Here is an 18,221-nt window from a genome sequence, read left to right as displayed (position 1 = left end):
GGGTAAAGAAAGGCACCTAGCTTTTGGTCAGGGCACACTTCAACATGTGATTACCTTGACCATGGCAATGTCGCACAATACGACATTTACAAGAGAAGTAGCAGATCACTACTCGAACGTACCTCGCACTAAACGAGTCTGGTTCAAACTATTCATGATCCATGTCACCATGAATGCACAAAAACGTATGCAAGGCATTATAGCACCAAGCCAATCCCATAGCTACAGTTGCAGGCTTGAGAAAAACACTCTAAAAACACTCGAAATGACTATTTCATCGCAAATTCTCGACGCTAATACTATACATATGTCATAGGGGCACAATCCTAAGCTTTAATCGCGTAAAACGAACCTTAGAATGACTACAACCCCTCCCAAACTCTAAGCGCTACTTAGAATATATAAAGTCACCCCACTAACAAGGGTAACTGAAAATCGCGAGTCACCAAAACTCCGATCAAACCACTGCACATAACGCTCGCCCTATAAAGCGCCCGTTACACAGTCTACATCGTTCCAAAGCAAAAGCGAAAGAAAAAAAAATCAAAAAAAAAACTGTCAAAGTTCTGCCCAGAAATCATTTTCAACGCTCAAAGCTGGGCGCCGATATCTTTAACGCCCCAGCCTGGGCGCTGAATCTTTCTGCTAGCCATGCTTTGCCCAGATATAAAAATAAGAAAGAAACACCTATGAATCCTCGCATCGAACGAAGTAATAAGCCATGCAAACCCACGCAGAAGGTGCTACACTTGTTCGAGCACCTGAACGAGGCGTGATGAAGTACTCCAATGCAAAAAATAATGATGATATCCCAACACCTGGAGAAATGTTCTAATACATGCGGTTAGGCCACACAAGCCTACGTCGCACCGTAAGTTCAACCATCCCACGGTACAAGTCTAAAAAAGAGTAAGGCATATTGCACTAATGCGGGCACGACCAAAGAGCATGTGTAAAAGAGGCAAAGACTACTTATCGCCCAAATTCAAAATGCAAGCCACACGACTTCTACATTAAGGATTAAAGGTAGCAAAATATTACCTACCACGAAAGGGATAGCTCGCACCTACACGAGCGGAACCCCAGGGCATCTTTCTCGAAAGAACCTACAAAAATCGTACGCCAAAAGGAAGCATCCCAACATGCATACTTGGGGGCTCCAAGCTACGAAACAACCATAGCAAAATAAAAAAAATCTCGAAGCAAATGTTTGAACAATCGAAAGGGCACGATGTTTGAGCCCACCTCGTGAATAGGCCTGAACCCTACTAAGCTTCTAAGCAAACTATTCGAAATCAGTCATTCCTCAAAAAAAAATGATTCAAGCAAACTGATTAATGGAACCGCACACAACGGCCATTCTATGAACGCTCGTTCGCACGTACATATCATCATTCTAAGTATCGAACATTCACGAACGCGTTTAAAAGGAAAAATATACAACAACAAGAGCGGTCAAAGTCTTACGCCTCAAGGTATGTTCCTCGGGCCATATAGACTCGCCCAATTATCGCAATAACTTTACGCCTTAAGAGCAACAGTTCCTTAAAATAATCGCCCCAAAGCGACAAGCACCGTAGTCCACCAATCGGCTACGGCTTCTCAAGAAAATCATCACGTTCTAAAAACAAAGAAAAAAACAAAAGAAAAGAGAGTACATAGAACTTCCAAGTGAAATAAACGAATGAACAAGAAGCCAACTGTGTCATCAAAAGACCAGCCCAAACAACACTTTCAACGCCCCACCTGGGCGTGAATTATTTCAACGCCCAGGCCTTGGCGCCGAAAATGAACCCAGGCTCAAAAAAAGGCCCTAACTTCTATTGGGCCCTGCCGCATCCATTCGACTCGAAAATTGCCGATTTTCTTACTGAAAGTCGCACCTCACGACTTTGTCAAGAGTAGCACACCACTACAAAGATCGCTCGCACTTACGAGTACAATCCCAAACATGATCAAGGACATCACAAATTGCGTATCCCCAAGGAACCCCTTTGACAAGAAATGACCGTCAAGCACGAGTGCTTGGGGGCTCGAAAGAAAATATATATTATGCAAAGTTAAAACAATATTCCCAGACTACGTGTATGGATGTCTTGAAGGAAATAATGCCCTTGGTCCAAGTATGCATTCTATGTTAAGTCTAATAAATGCGGTTCAGTATTAATTAACAAGTTAATAATTCAGTGAGATCAAGTGAGCTGAATGCCTAGCTAGAGGCCGCTTCAGTTCAAGTGGAATTAATGATATTAATCCACAGCTTACTCTTGACTGAACCCGTAGGGTCACACAAATAGTACGTAAACGGATCAAGTATTTAATGGCATTAAATACTCCATCTATGAATATTCGGAACCGACGGATCTTGGTTTCAGTGGGAGCTAAGATCGTCACAGGCAAGAAATGAATACTCCGGAAACGATGATATTGCCGGAAACGGAAATATGGATCGTATCGGAAATATAAATATTATCCAAGTCGTAGATGTTGCCGGAAACGGAAACATGGTACGTATCGGAAAATATTATCGGAAATGGAAATATTGCCAGAATCGGAAATATTGCCGGAAACGGAAATATTGTCAGAATCGGAAATATTACCGGAATCGGAAAATAATTCCGGAAACGGAAATATTAAATATTTGTTCGAAACGGAAATTAATTCCGGAATCGGAAATATTAAATATTGTTCGTATCGGAAATGAATTCCGGAATCAGAAAATTTAATCGGAAGCGCATCGTACGAATAAGCATCGGACGAGGCCTGCCGGACGAGGCCCAGCACGAAGCCAGGCCATCGCCCAGCAAGCCAAGCGCGCCGCACAAACAGCCACGCCAGGCCCAACGCAAGGCCAGGCCCAGCAGGCTGCGCAGCGCGCAGCGCGCGCAGGCGCTGCGTGGGCTGCTGCTCGCGCGCACGCATGGGGGCCCATCGTGGCTGCCGTGCGTGTGTGTGCAAGTGTTTGTGTTCTTGCACGTTTCCTAAAACATGCAGAGTTCGGTTAATGATTAAATTCCTAATTCTATTTGATAAATTAATTAAATTAGAGTTCTTGTAGGATTCTAGGTTTAATTAATTTGTATCTGAATAGGATTTCGATTCCCTTTCTATACCCCTATAAATATGAGGCTAGGGCTCACAATTTATAACAAGTTTAAAAGTATTCAAAAGTGAGTTTTTTGAGAGAAAATTAAAACACACATCTTGCTCATAAAAGTGCCGAAATTTTCTAGTACCTTAAGGGCGATTCTAGTTGGTCAATCTTAAGGCGGATCCGGACGTGCTGTGGACTATCTACGGAGGGACGACACTTGGAGTCCTAAAGACTTGTTCTTGTTCGGTTCGGGCGCAGCTAGGGAGGGCACGCAACAAAGAGTATGCATCTAAATTATGCTATATGATTATGTGTAAATAATATGTTGTCCTGGGTTAATGGTTGTTTCCGCATGATCTATGTAATGTCATTTGTATCATAACCTAACAGTGGTATCACGAGCCCCTTATTATTTTCATAATCTAAATTGCATGAACATGGTTAAATATTACAAATTTGCAAGAATTAAAAGGGGTGATTAATTTTCGTAATTGTTAATTAATTGCAAATTGCGTTTATTTAATTATACGTACGCAGTTTTTCGGCAGTTTCTTCGTTACTCATCCGAATTGAGTGATTTTTGTGTCAATTCCGCATGTAAAAGGCATTCTAAAATTTTGACAAAAACAGTATTTTTCTGCCGAACCCAGAATTCTCAAATTCGAAGCCTAAATATGACTTTTCGAAGGTTTTAGTTTTTCGAATGCAAAATATGACTATTGTCTTTTATTAAAAAGGAAAATCCCTTAGCATCTAAGCAAGAAACAGAAATGATGTTTTTAGTAAGACTTGGAACATGGAAACACTCTTCCAGTTCCAAAACTAGCCCAGAGGGCAACGACAAATAATAAGTTCCTACAACTAATGCAGCAATCCTTACTCCATTTTTCGGCAGAATGTTCGTTACTCAACCAAATCGAGTGATTTTTGTGTCAATTCCGCATGTAAAAGGCATTCTAAAATTTTTGTGTCAAATCGCCGAAACCCAAAATTCCCAAATTCGAAGCCTAACTATGACATTTTGGAGGTTTTAGTTTTTCGAACGCAAAAGTTTGTAAATTAAAGATGTTAAATTAAATATTTGCGATTCTTGTTGATAAATCTTGAATTTTTGATTGACCTACTGCATATGTTTAACAAGTTTGAATGCCTAGTCTTGTTAATTATGCAATCTAATTTGTAATTATGATTAATTTGTTGAAAATTAGAATAATTTAGAATTAATTTGATTTTCATAATTAATTGTAATTTAATTAGAAACCTATGATTAAAAACCACCATAAAAATTGTAAATTTATAATAAATTTTAAATTTTTATGACCTAGACTTGAATCCATAACAATCGGAAATCAATTGGATAATAAATTTTCGATTTTTTCGCCCTAAAATTATGAAATTAATATTATTTATTAATTTGTCATTAATTTTAAATATAAATTTTAAATTTTTATGCGATTCGTTCATAAAACTTGCACGCACGAAGCAATGGACGCTTCGTGTTACCCTTAAGGGGTGTTGTATAATGCGGGCATGCGACGACGAGCAAGGGAGCTCGTCGCCCGTGCGGCACGAATGCAATGAGCAAGGGCGTAGTGCACGAGCACAAGGCAGCAGCCCTGCCTTGTGTCGTGTGCCACGAGCAATGGACGAATGGGCATGGGCGAAGGGCGAGCCAAGGCAGTCGCGTGTGGGCAGCAAGCGAGCTGCGCCACAACGCGCGCTGCCTCGCACAAGAGCGCGCAGCCTCGCGCGCAGCGAGCGCAAGCTCGCGTGCCACGATCGCTGCGCCCAGCATTGCTCGCGCGCACAACGAGCGAGGATTCGCGCGCACAGCCAGCATTGCTCGCGCGCACAGCGAGCGATGTCGCCCGCCCAGCGAGCGATGTCGCGCGCCCAGCGAGCGATGTCGCGCGCCCAGCGAGCGATGGCTCGCGCGCCCAGCGAGCGATGGCTCGCGCGCCCAGCGAGCGATGGCTCGCGCGCCCAGCGAGCGATGTCGCGCGCGCACTGCGAGCGATAGCTCGCGTGCGATGAGCGCTGGCGCGCGCAGCGAGCACCAATGCGTGCGGAGGCTTGCGATGGAGATGCAGCAGCTATGCGACGAGCGCATGGGCTGCGCGCATATGGCCAGCAATGGCTGTATGCGTGCGGCCCATGGGCGTGCAATGCGTAGGGTGTTTGCGTTACGATTAGATCGTTTTGAATGTTTAATTTGAAAATTTCAGTTCACGTAATTTTAATTAATTTTAAAATTAATAATTTAAATTATTTTCTTGGATTTTAATTTTGAATATTGTAATTATAATAAATTTTATTTATTCTAATTATTTTACTAAAATTAAAATCATGAATTAATTTAAATACGACTGAAATTAAATTAAACTTTTTGGATTCAATTATAAATTTATATGAACTTTAAATTTTAATTAAATTTGTATGTTTCCGGTTGGACTAGAAATACATTTTTATGTTTAAAATTAGTAAAGCATATAAATTTATTGGTTTAAGTGGGAGTGTTTTTTAGTCATAAACTCTTGATTAGGTCTACAAATCCTTAAGGTTAAAACAACTTGATTAGAATTAATAAGGACTGAATAATTGGTAGATTATTGGTGCCCTTGATTAATTACTGCAAATGTTTACGTGATGCATAATGTGTTTTACTAACCAGCTATGTGGGCCATTCATGATAATGAATGGGTGAATGGTATATATTGTATATGTACTGTTTTGCAGGTTATGAAGTGACTAGTATGGCCCAAATAGGATAGAAAATATGGTCTGCGTACCATTAATTTGAATGTAATTGGTCTAAAGTACCAAAGTTGTTTTTCAATTCAAATATGGTCTGCGAACCATCAAATAGTTGTAATTAGTTATAGCTTATCCTATTTGAAGAAAATGGTGCCTCCCACGGAGATTTTCAAGACGGACTTTGAAGTCAAAGCTTCAAGATGAAGTCGGGCCATACTAGATCACATTTATCTTATGCATGCTTTAAGTTATTTATTGTTTTAAATATGTCTTAAAATGCATGAGATTACGGCTTGATTATGTTGCATGATTAAGGATTTTAGTTCACTTAAAATCTAACCAACATAGTAAGAGCCTTAAGTTCCAAACTTAAAAATTGAGTTATAAGGTGCCATGCCAAAATATACACTTGCTTGGATATCCTTTACATCAATCTAGTAATAGTTTTCGCTCAGCGATGTGTTACTTATTGGTCCTAAAGGGGCAAGGTACACAAATAATTGTGAGTACATGTTAGTTTTGGTGAAACTCAACGATATAAGTAAGGAGTCCTTTTATGTCGTGGCAAAACCGATAGGTTTACCTAATAAGTTCTTAGACGTACCTATCAACCAAGAGTAGTTTCTAGACTATTAGCAAAAGGCTTTTGCTTACCTAAAATGTTTTAGAATTGAGTGGACAAACTGTGCTTAATTCTTCAATGGTTTTAGGGTCTTCGAATCATTTTATTCACACCTGCCGGAACAATAAAATCGAATAAAATGCTAATAACTTGTTTGAATTGCATGGTTGCTTTAAATTCAAGTTATTATTCATGATAAATGTTTAGACTTTGCATGCTTCAATGTATGTTTTAATTATTGTTTATAATTAAATATCTTGCACTGCAATAAATCCTTTTAGAAAGGTAACAGTAAATTTCCTCGATTGGTAGTGAATCCAAGAACGATTCACGGAAATGAGAGAAAGTGAGCAATTTAAAATGTACGTTTCTTATAGCGACTTTTATGGTTGTTTTCGAACATCAAAGTCGAATGGCAAACCAATTGGTGCTTGTGAATTCAAAATACACTGTAGTTTTGAGATCATAAAGCATTGAGTTTAATACGCTCAGCTTTACCAATGGTTAACAACCTAATATCTTTGTCCATTTAATTCTCGAATGAGTCTAGTCCCTAGACATTCGAATAGATCGATGCTTAGAGAACTTTAGAAGCTTCTGGTAAGATCATCTAGTTGAAACAAAATATTCAACATAAATTAAAATGGTAAAGAACCTTGTTGGTGACATTGGACATGTCTAACAAAGTGTAAAAGTCAACACTAAAGAATTCAATTCTTAAGACTATAAGAAAGGGTACAAGAAATAGGAAAACGAGGAACAAATGAAAGGAATTTACGATTCCGTTTCTACCTATAAATTTATGTTTAAAGAGAAGTGACCTAGCAATCAAAATTCCTTGGTATCATATACCGCTTGAGGTTCTTACTTCGGTAATAACTCAAACAATGGAAGCTGGGATACACTAATGACCTACAAGTGGGAAATGAAGCATGGCAATGCTACATTAGTTGTAGGGTCATCTAGTTTGTTTTAAGTCCTTTCAAAGGCTGGAACTTAATGGCTATTTTGTTCCATAATCAACATACCTAAATTTCTGTTTTCAAACACAGAAAGACTCACATTCAAGAAAAACAAAAACAATGTTTGTTTGTTTATTTGAATGAAATGGTCAATTATAGGTTGAGTCAATATGCTTGATTAAAACAAACAACTCTTTAAAAAAACTTTACTAGGTTCAAATCAACCCCTTGATTTGAGTTCCACTAATCTTTGGCATTGTTGCTTAGACCATATTAACAAGTTAACATTCAAAAGCTCTATTTTGATGGACTTTTGAAAGTTGATTGATTTCTAGATCATTTTAAGACAACTAGTCTTACTTGTTGAAAGTAACAAAAGATATGAACTATTGTTAGAACGCCTAGACAATAGAGTTCAAAGCTAAAGAAATATTTTATGACTTTCACATGGATTTGAGTGAATATAGGTTTATTTACTCAAATGTGATATAAGTTGAATCTATTTGGCTAGTTCAAAGATTCAGAAGTATAAAATCCACTTGGCAAGAAATCATAAAGATCTAGGTTAGATCATGTTAATGATTACTTGAGACCAAATATGATCATCAATGATTGTGTGTTGTAATTTCACAATCTAGGTCCATAAGATATGGCATATCTTAGTTGGAATAATCGAAGTCAATTAGTACTTGATTCGATCAATGATGAATCATAAAGACTTTTCCTATAATTTCTAAAACAAAATGCTCAACTACCACCAAACTAAACCAAATTCGTCAAAGCTATTGAAAAGTAATTTCAGGATATCTTTTCAATTATATATATCTAAAGAGTTGCTAAACTCAGTGGGAGCTTAGTGTTTGTTATTCAACAAACTAAGGCCCAAGTCTAGATATATGTTTCATTGTGATTTATTCAAATGAGACACAAGGGTATTGTTTCTACCACAAATTTTTGAGAACATAATGTTTGTTTGCTCGAAATAATGTCCTTTTGGAGATTCGTTTCCAAAATGACAAGTGGGAGAAAATAGACCTCGAAAGTCTTCGAGGCGAACAACAAACATAAACGGACATTCCGGAGGCTTTTCGAAGTGCTTCAGAAAATCCGAACTTATTCTGTAAGGACTTTACAAGTGGCTTTAAAGAATAGACATCTCTTAGAAGACTTTACAAGTGCTTCAAGGAGAACAGAATATTCAAAGGACTTTCAAGTGGCTATTGATATTCTATTATTTGATGTTCTATACCCAAGTAGGCATAGAATTCAAGTCACTGAAACTATGAGATTCTTCTATTAGATAGTGAAGAAACATAGAGATCAGGTCAATGAAACTATGAGATTCTTCTATTAAATAGTGAAGAGACCTACAACTTGCAGTCAAACTATTATCATATAAATTAATGAGTTTGTGACTTGTAAGAAAGCTATGACGAAATATAGATTCCCTAAAATGGTTAGAGGCCATATATAGACTCAAATGTTTTAGATGGTTAAAGGCCATAAAACATACTCAATGTTTTGATGACAAAATTGAAATTTTGTTGATTTGCAAGAATAGGTTCACACCTATTGGTTGCAAGTTTGTTTTAAGGATAAAAACCATCAAACATGAAATTGTGTTCACACACAAAGCGAGATTAGTTGCTAAAGGTTACAAGCAAATTCATGGCATGGATTGTGTTGAAACCTCATGCAAAATCGTAATGCTTAAGTCTATAATTCAAGCAATGATTGCATATTGGTACATATAGCAATTGGATGACAAAACGTATTCCTCAATCAAATGTTGGAATATAATATGTACATGGTATGTCATAGAATTTGTGGATCCAAATAAATGCTTGAAAAGGAAAGCTAGCTTATAAAATCTAAGTACAGATTTAAGCAAGCAATTGGGAATTGGAACTGTATTTTAAATGAAGCTAATAAGAATTTTAGTTTCATAAAATACACATGATTCTTATAGATGTATAAGAAGTTTAGTGGGAGTACATAAAAACTTATTTGGTCCTATGTGTATCACACACATATCTCTCTATTGTGAAATAACATTCAAATGCTAATGACTTAGATTTGAAATTATTCATCAATAATGGACCATGGCGAAACTTAGTACATATTGGGTATTAAGATCTATTTACAAAGATCTTATAATATTGTTTTAGATTAAGTAATGGCATTTACTAAATCAAACACGAAAGTCTCAATTGGAGATATTCGACCCATGTGAATAAATCTAAGTAAAGGATGTTTGAACTATGTATAAGCATTTACTAAGTTAAACATCAAAGAGTCTAAATGAGATTCTTAACCTATATTATATGTCAAAGAATTTAGCCGAATTCAGTATCTACTGAAACTAGATAAGCTAAAGTTACATGAATAGAATTCAATTGGGAATTATTCTCCAAAAGAATTTATCATGTATGATATAATATGAGGATCGCCAAAAACGTATCGTATGACTTTAGGCATGACGAACATATACCAATCTCTATTGATCTAAGTGAAGATCAACTAGATTGAGATCAAGAATACTTATGGTACTTGAAAAGGTACATAGGAATAGTTCTTGATTCAAGGAAATAAAGATATGCTAAATATTGATGCTACACGCATAAACACTGGCAAAGGATCAAGCAAGACCCTTTGGAGTTAACCATTGATAAGGACGAGCTATAGAGCATCGTGTTTTGAAATGGCAACATGGATTGGAGACCATGAGTTGTTGCGTGGGAAATTAAAATATTAATTTCTATGTTCTAAGACACAGCTGGAAAGTTTTCCACATGTCTGTGAACTGCTTGGATAAGTAAATCCAAACAAAGCATCACTAGCAACAGTTGAAGTAAAAGTAATTATTGCCTAAGAAGCAATAAAACAGGGTTGTTTAAAGTTCTTCACTGAACTTGGGTAGATCACCTGTCTGCTGGCTTGATGGTTCTTCATTGAAAAATGCGTAGAACCACTCTTGAAGCAAGAAAAACGTCTGCTAACTTGATGGTTCTTCATTGCAAAATGAGTAAAACCACCATCGAAGTAAGAAAGACTAGATCACATAATAAACAAACTCGAAAAGATCTTATCATCATATCTCGAAGAACATTCGATGAAAAGGATATTAAGATTGGCAAATCATGATAACTAAAACCTATGCAACAAGTGAGAAGCAACACTCACGTTGTAGCACTGGAAATCAAGCATAGCTTTGAATTCCATGAATTGTTTTAGAAGATGGGTTTGAGGCCCATGGTTATAAAACATTGGGGTTGAACATTTATCATATATGAAATGTATTTTCATATTCCATTTAATCTTGGTTTAGTATTAAATGATGAGTCCCTTCAATTTGATGATATATTCAGAATAGACTGTCAGGACCAGTCCTGTGACTAAGAAATGTCTATCAAGTGAACTTGAATGTCAAAGGTTGAAAATGGTCCCTAGTCGGAGTTTTCTATAAAATTGGACGCATAGAAAACGTTAGACGATTAGAATGCAAGATGACTAGTAGTTCTGTTTCTTGAACTATGTGGACATGGCAATGTCATAATCATTTGCATAGATACTTACTTTGGGAAGATTAGTATCGGACAAAACCTATGAAACTTTACTGTAAGAGATGAAAATCTGTCATAAGTAAATTTCATTAAATTATTAGACACTAAATCCTCAATACCTGAGTGATTTGAGATTACTTGTTTGAGAACTGGTTGCTTTGACGTTGACCAACCGTCGCACCGTAAAAGGAGGCTATAAAGGCAACGCTCAGGTAATCACCTATCAAACGAAGTCTAATCTCAAGATCGCAAGATTGGGATTGTCCTCCCATAAATCGGGATGAGATGCTTAAAAGTTGTACAAGGCCACTCGGAGAGCTAGAAACTGTGAAATGCATGGCCGTGCTCGGATGAATCATAGATTATGATTATCTGTTTATTTGATCAGTTGAACTCTGAAACCGAGGAACACCTCTGGACATAATAAGGATGACAACTCTTACCGTATGTTCAAGAGCAAGCATCGAGTGACAAAGGAATTAGGAAATGCACACTTGTCCCTAAGGACAAGTGGGAGACTGAAGGAATAATGCCCTTGGTCCAAGTATGCATTCTATGTTAAGTCTAATAAATGCGGTTCAGTATTAATTAACAAGTTAATAATTCAGTGAGATCAAGTGAGCTGAATGCCTAGCTAGAGGCCGCTTCAGTTCAAGTGGAATTAATGATATTAATCCACAGCTTACTCTTGACTGAACCCGTAGGGTCACACAAATAGTACGTAAACGGATCAAGTATTTAATGGCATTAAATACTCCATCTATGAATATTCGGAACCGACGGATCTTGGTTTCAGTGGGAGCTAAGATCGTCACAGGCAAGAAATGAATACTCCGGAAACGATGATATTGCCGGAAACGGAAATATGGATCGTATCGGAAATATAAATATTATCCAAGTCGTAGATGTTGCCGGAAACGGAAACATGGTACGTATCGGAAAATATTATCGGAAATGGAAATATTGCCAGAATCGGAAATATTGCCGGAAACGGAAATATTGTCAGAATCGGAAATATTACCGGAATCGGAAAATAATTCCGGATACGGAAATATTAAATATTTGTTCGAAACGGAAATTAATTCCGGAATCGGAAATATTAAATATTGTTCGTATCGGAAATGAATTCCGGAATCGGAAAATTTAATCGGAAGCGCATCGTACGAATAAGCATCGGACGAGGCCTGCCGGACGAGGCCCAGCACGAAGCCAGGCCATCGCCCAGCAAGCCAAGCGCGCCGCACAAACAGCCACGCCAGGCCCAGCGCAAGGCCAGGCCCAGCAGGCTGCGCAGCGCGCACAGCACGCGCAGCGCGCAGCGCGCGCGGGCGCTGCGTGGGCTGCTGCTCGCGCGCACGCATGGGGGCCCATCGTGGCTGCCGTGCGTGTGTGTGCAAGTGTTTGTGTTCTTGCACGTTTCCTAAAACATGCAGAGTTCGGTTAATGATTAAATTCCTAATTCTATTTGATAAATTAATTAAATTAGAGTTCTTGTAGGATTCTAGGTTTAATTAATTTGTATCTGAATAGGATTTCGATTCCCTTTCCATACCCCTATAAATATGAGGCTAGGGCTCACAATTTATAACAAGTTTAAAAGTATTCAAAAGTGAGTTTTTTGAGAGAAAATTAAAACACACATCTTGCTCATAAAAGTGCCGAAATTTTCTAGTACCTTAAGGGCGATTCTAGTTGGTCAATCTTAAGGCGGATCCGGACGTGCTGTGGACTATCTACGGAGGGACGACACTTGGAGTCCTAAAGACTTGTTCTTGTTCGGTTCGGGCGCAGCTAGGGAGGGCACGCAACAAAGAGTATGCATCTAAATTATGCTATATGATTATGTGTAAATAATATGTTGTCCTGGGTTAATGGTTGTTTCCGCATGATCTATGTAATGTCATATGTATCATAACCTAACATGTCTCAAAAAATAAAACCGGTTTACGACCTCAAGACAAAGGTCGCCGTTGATACCTATACGTAGTCCCCCAATCAAGGACCCAGGTAGTGGCAAAAATCGAGCCATAAAGACTAGCTCAAAACCACGAAAGCAGACGGTCACAAGACAAAGGTCCGTCTGAACACGTTCTCAGCCCACGTTCAGGTTACAACTAAATTCGAGCATCCCTCGGAAGAATTCGCTCTTGCAAGAATGAACAAAAGAAATTCTCAAAAAAAAGAAACCACAATTAACAAAAAATAGAGACTTGCCCACCTCAATCAGGCAAGATCGCACCGCGAACCACGCAAGTTCCAAATCAAGGAAAAAAACGAATTCAGGGATGTCCACCCTTAGCGGACAGGGCTCGCCCACCTTCAGCGGGCGGGGTCTGCGTCACTAGCCGCGCAGGTCCTCAGTTTTCCAAAAAATGAAATTTTCAAAATTCAAAATGAAACAGGCTCGCCATCTTCAGCCGGCGGGGTCTACGTCACAAGACGCGTAGGTCCTTATTTTCAAATTTCAAAAATAGGTTCGTCCACTTCTATCGGACGGGGTGTCCACCCTTAGCGGACAGGCTCGCCATCTTTAGCCGACGGGGTCTGCGTCACTAACCGCGCAGGTCCTTAGTCGCTGCAGCGATAACCTTTGTCGGTTTTCCCTTTTTCCAAAAATTATAGGATCGGTTTTCCCTTTTTCCAAAAATTAAAGGAGCGGTTTTCCCTTTTTCCAAAAATTAAAGGATCGGTTTTCCCTTTTTCCAAAAATTAAAGGATCGGTTTTCCCTTTTTCCAAAAATTAAAGGATCGGTTTTCCCTTTTTCCAAAAATTAAAGGATTGGTTTTCCGTTTTTCCAAAAAAGAACGATGTGATTGGTTTTCCCTTTTTCCAAAAATTAAAGGATTGGTTTTCCGTTTTTTCCAAAAAAGAGCGATGTGCTGGATTTTCCTTCGTTTTACGTCCCGTAAAAACAAGGGGGTTTTCTCGTTTAGCTAGCCCTGAAAATGAGAATCTTTAAAAACATTTTTACCTCGTGATTGGGCTTGGCCAGGCCCAATTACACTTTATAGCTTTGATTTCGAAAACATCTGTAGCTACTCCCAATGACAAAGGGAGGGAGTTTTCTACGCACCTTTAGATCCTTCCAATGACAAAGTGAGGAAGTTTCTATATTATCCGTTGACAAATCCCAATGACACGTGAGGGATATGTCGACACTTCAAGTGATGACCCTTAAGTCAAATGTTATCACTCGGGGGCTCGTGAGACCCTCGCAAAAGCAGGTCACCATGGCTTGTGTGACGCACTCCGTCTAATACTTTGACCATCGTCTTACTCCAAGACTCAGTCAAAGTGGGGGCTAACTGTAGACACCTACTTTTGTCCCCATTCCCGAAAGGGAAGGTTCGATGATGAAAACATAAATCTCCACTTGAAAACGCATCTCCTATAAAATAACGAATCTCAATCACCCTTTTCATTTCACCCGAAGCCTGCCATTTATGGAAACCTGCTAAAAATAGTAACTACCGTAATGGGTAGTTGTTAAAAGTAGTAAGAATAAAAAGATAGAAACCTGTCAGAATTAGGTGTTGCGCTCCAACATAAATCCTAAAAGAGATAGAAATTGTAAAAGGAATTCTGTTCCTATCACAGTTCGATAAAAGAGTTAACGTATTAATTAAACTCATAACGAACCTAGAGTTCGTAAAGGGCCCAGACGCATTCCGTCGTAAATTGATACGCACCAAATAACTCGGATTAAGTCTCTTAATGAACTCCGTACTCTAGAGTCCAATCTGACAAAGAATTCTGCCAGACCCTATTTTCAACGCCCAGCCCTGGGCGCCGACATCTTTGACGCCCAGAGCTGGGCGCCGAAAATACCTGGGACAGATTCTTTTCCTAATCCGTTTCGTATTCAAATTCCTGAAAATCTATCTTTCTACGCCACTCTTTCCTATAAATAGACCCTTAAGTTCGACGTGAAAAGGACACACAACACACAATTATATTCTGAGTATTGACTCTAAACCCCTAAGCTTAAGCCTCACGCTGCAAAACTGATCACGCGTTCTGTCGCAATCGATCCATAAATCGAACAGAACGTATCATGTCCCATAATTTGAGATTCGTTAAATAAAAGGAGAAATAGCAAAGTCAAAGTGGTTAGTTTTCTGAGAACCGTGACGCACCTCTCAAGGGTGCGTCGTAATGTGTCCCTTTTCCATGGTTTAATTGCTTTCCTCGCCATTTTATGAACTGTTAAACTAACTAAAATCTGATTGTTCGATCACGCTTAATAAATATGATATTTTTGGGAAATTGGATTATCATGCTAGGTCCCTTAAAACAATCTAAATCAGATAATCGCGTTCGATCTAGTACTATATGTTGCATATTGATAAAATAAACTCAGATTAGTTTAATAGTTAACGCATGTCCCTTCAATTATTTATGCTGAGCTAGTAAGGATATCCTGCCTCTGGAGTTATCGAAGAGCGAGTACTCCTCTCGGTAGTTACAGTCCCCCGAACCCTCAATCTCTACCCCGCGGGTGTACGTTGAGCGATCCCCACCACCAGGGATCACAAGGGAACCTACGGCCGTCGTGGTAAAACATAATTGCACTCCCTTTATGTCACGATAACCGGGTTTTGTCAGTTTTTCTCATTGTTGTTAAAAACTGAATGGCGACTCCTATATTACTACTCAATTGGGTGTAAACTCACAGGAAATCCAATTACACTTGATTTGACAAAAAGAAGCGTCACACCCACGAGGGACGAGGTCACGCATTAGCCTCGTGCTTTTTCGACCCCCTCACAATGGGCTGCTGTTCTCCAAAGGGACTGAGGATCCCCATGCTTGGGCGAACGATGATGCAAACATTCTTGAAAGTGACTTAGATTATTTTGCTAAGTATAAGAGTGAGTTCATATGTTTGAATTGGCTTGTCTTTTCCTTTTGATGTATGCTGAGCTTGCTTGGCCAATGTTTGGCTTCTACTTTACAACATTCTAAAAAAGACAAAAAAAATTCTAAGTAATATCCGCCGAGCTCTTTACTATTGCCTTGAAAAATTGAAAATTCGTTTACAATGATGGAATGTTATTTAGCCTGTGGCGGGCTTACATGTATCTTACCCCAACTTTCATCATTGAAAACTATGGCTGCGAGCTATAAAGCTAAGTACTTTTGAGAAAGGGAAAAATGCTTAGGAGATTGAACGTAAAACCTTCTAAGGTTGTCGGCGTTCCATGGACGAGGGAGGGGCTTGCCTTCAGGAGTTTCGAGTCTCTTCCGGCTTGGATTTCTTGGCCAGTGGCTGGGGGTTGCTTGTCCCTCTCTTGAGACTGTTAACATAGCATCGCCTGCCCACTTGTTGATCCCCAAAGATTTTTCCCACGGTGCCACCTTCCAACTCAAACTACATGAGAAGTTGGTACAAAGAGATTGCAGCTTTTATTTTGTTTAGTAAAGGCCGACCTAAGATGATGTTGTATGGTAGGGAGATATCAACGACAAGAAATTCTACTAGCAGTCGCCTTCCTTTGTTCTTGGGACCCAGCTTGACGGGTAGTTTGATAGTGCCTTGGGGATGGACGGTTTGACCTCCGAACCCAATGAGTGGTTGGGAGATTGTTCTTAGATCATCTTTGGAATACTTGAGCCCTTCTAGACACTTTAGAGTAATGATGTCGGCGGATGATCCACTATCCACTAACACTCGCCCTACTGTTGAGTTAGCGACTTTCATCTCGATGACCAGGGGATCATCATGGGACTCTTGAATTGGGTGGCCAGTGCTCCCACCAAATATCATCACCGGGGGTGTTTGAGAAGCTGATGCCACTTTTAGGACTTGATGTTCAAAAGCCCATTAGCTATCCTTCGCCTTGCTCACAGACCCGCCTGTTGCCAAGCCGCCGGCTATCACTCCAGTGTAGTCTCCCGTATCATCACTAGGGGACTCCTTTTCTTTGGCTTTTGCTTTTGGGGGAGGATTCTTCCTTGAGTAAATATTCAGCTCGCCCTTGTCGGCCAAGTGATCCAATGCCCTTTTCAGCTCCCTACAGTTCTTTGTGGTGTGCCCGCATTCGTGGTGAAACTCACACCAAAGTGACTTGTCTTGCTTTGCTTCGGGCGTACGGATTGCAGGTGGCTTAGGGAGGATGTCTTTTCCTTTGAGATCAAGGTAAATCTCCCGCCTATTGCGGTTGTACCTCGGATCCTCACCATGGTCATCAGCTACAACTGAGCTTTTGAGGGAGGGTTGAGCTTGGTCAAGGCTTCCATTTTCTTTTTTCTTCTTGTCCGATTTTGAGGTCTCTCCCCAATTTGGCTTTTGTTTTTTCCTTGTGCTACGCTCACCAACCCAACTGATTTTACAGACGTCTGTAGGTTGTATGTGCATTTGGGCTTTTTCCATGGCTTCTTCGAGGTTAGACACCCTGGACTTGATCAAAGCAAACTTGAAGTCATCTGGCTGAAGGCCTGCCAAGAGGCTGCGAACTTGGTTTCGTCCTTGAGATTGTATATCTTTAGGACTTCTTCATTGAATCTCTTAATATAATTGCGAAGGGTCTCCGTCTCTCCCTGTCTGACTGCCATTAAGTTGACACTTGTCTTTTGGTGCCTTCGACCCGCCGCGAATTGGCTGATGAAAACTTTTTCAAGCTCACTGTAGATCTTGATACTTCCCTTTGGCACGTGCTTGTTGAACCAGATAAGGGAAAGACCCTTCAAGGTGGTAGGAAAGTATCTGCACCAAGTAGCTCCACACCCAGTCCGGACGTTCATTTGGGCCGCATATGCAGCCATGTGCTCTTCTGGGTCAGTAGTTCCGTCGAAGGCTTCGATGGTAGGGACCTTCACTTTGTCCCGGCGGGGGGTGTTCATTATTTCTTAGGAGAAGGGAGTGAGAGCCTCTTGCAATGATGAGGTATGTCTGTGCCTATCAGTTCTTGGTGGAGGGGAGCCCCATCTTCCTCTTGGGGAGGTATGCCTACCCTTACTTTTTGGGAGGGGCGAGTATGCTCGCTCATGGCGTGGCGGGCTCCTTGTTGTCCTCGAGGGTGAACGGTGCCTTGGGCGATGGGAAGATGAATGAGCCCTTGGCTGTTGGTCAAGGGGTGGAGTCCTTGTCCGAGGGGAGTGGCCTCTAACCCGGCTAGGGGGTGAGTGGCGTCTCCTTATGGGAGAAGGTGATTGCCTTTTGGGAGATGTCCTGCGGGAGCTGACTTTGATCGGTTCAACTTGCCTTGAAGGAGTGGGGTGGTCT

At 40.0% G+C, this 18,221-nt stretch overlaps 1 protein-coding gene across 1 annotated transcript; it reads right to left on the bottom strand.

Annotated features, from left to right (window-relative positions):
• Nucleotides 1-16,820: 16,820 nt before the first annotated feature.
• Nucleotides 16,821-17,839, bottom strand: LOC130467243 (uncharacterized). Its single transcript, XM_056835695.1, has 2 exons — nucleotides 17,454-17,839; nucleotides 16,821-17,391 (listed from the first exon to the last, which is right to left on the bottom strand). The coding sequence occupies exons 1-2, from the start codon at nucleotides 17,837-17,839 to the stop codon at nucleotides 16,821-16,823; spliced, it is 957 nt and encodes a 318-aa protein (XP_056691673.1).
• Nucleotides 17,840-18,221: the final 382 nt, after the last annotated feature.

Source organism: Spinacia oleracea, chromosome 2 (assembly GCF_020520425.1).
Source record: "Spinacia oleracea cultivar Varoflay chromosome 2, BTI_SOV_V1, whole genome shotgun sequence".
NCBI lineage: Eukaryota > Viridiplantae > Streptophyta > Magnoliopsida > Caryophyllales > Amaranthaceae > Spinacia > Spinacia oleracea.
Note: the sequence above shows the minus strand (reverse complement) of the source record. Positions and strands in the feature narration are given on the sequence as shown.

Bases quoted from the DNA above. Each gene is read 5' to 3' on its own strand.
- LOC130467243 (XM_056835695.1), bottom strand. From the start codon at position 17,839: ATGAACACCCCCCGCCGGGACAAAGTGAAGGTCCCTACCATCGAAGCC. The intron at 17,392-17,453 runs GTTCGCAGCCTC...GATCAAGTCCAG, and splicing joins AATCTCAAGGACGAAACCAA to GGTGTCTAACCTCGAAGAAG.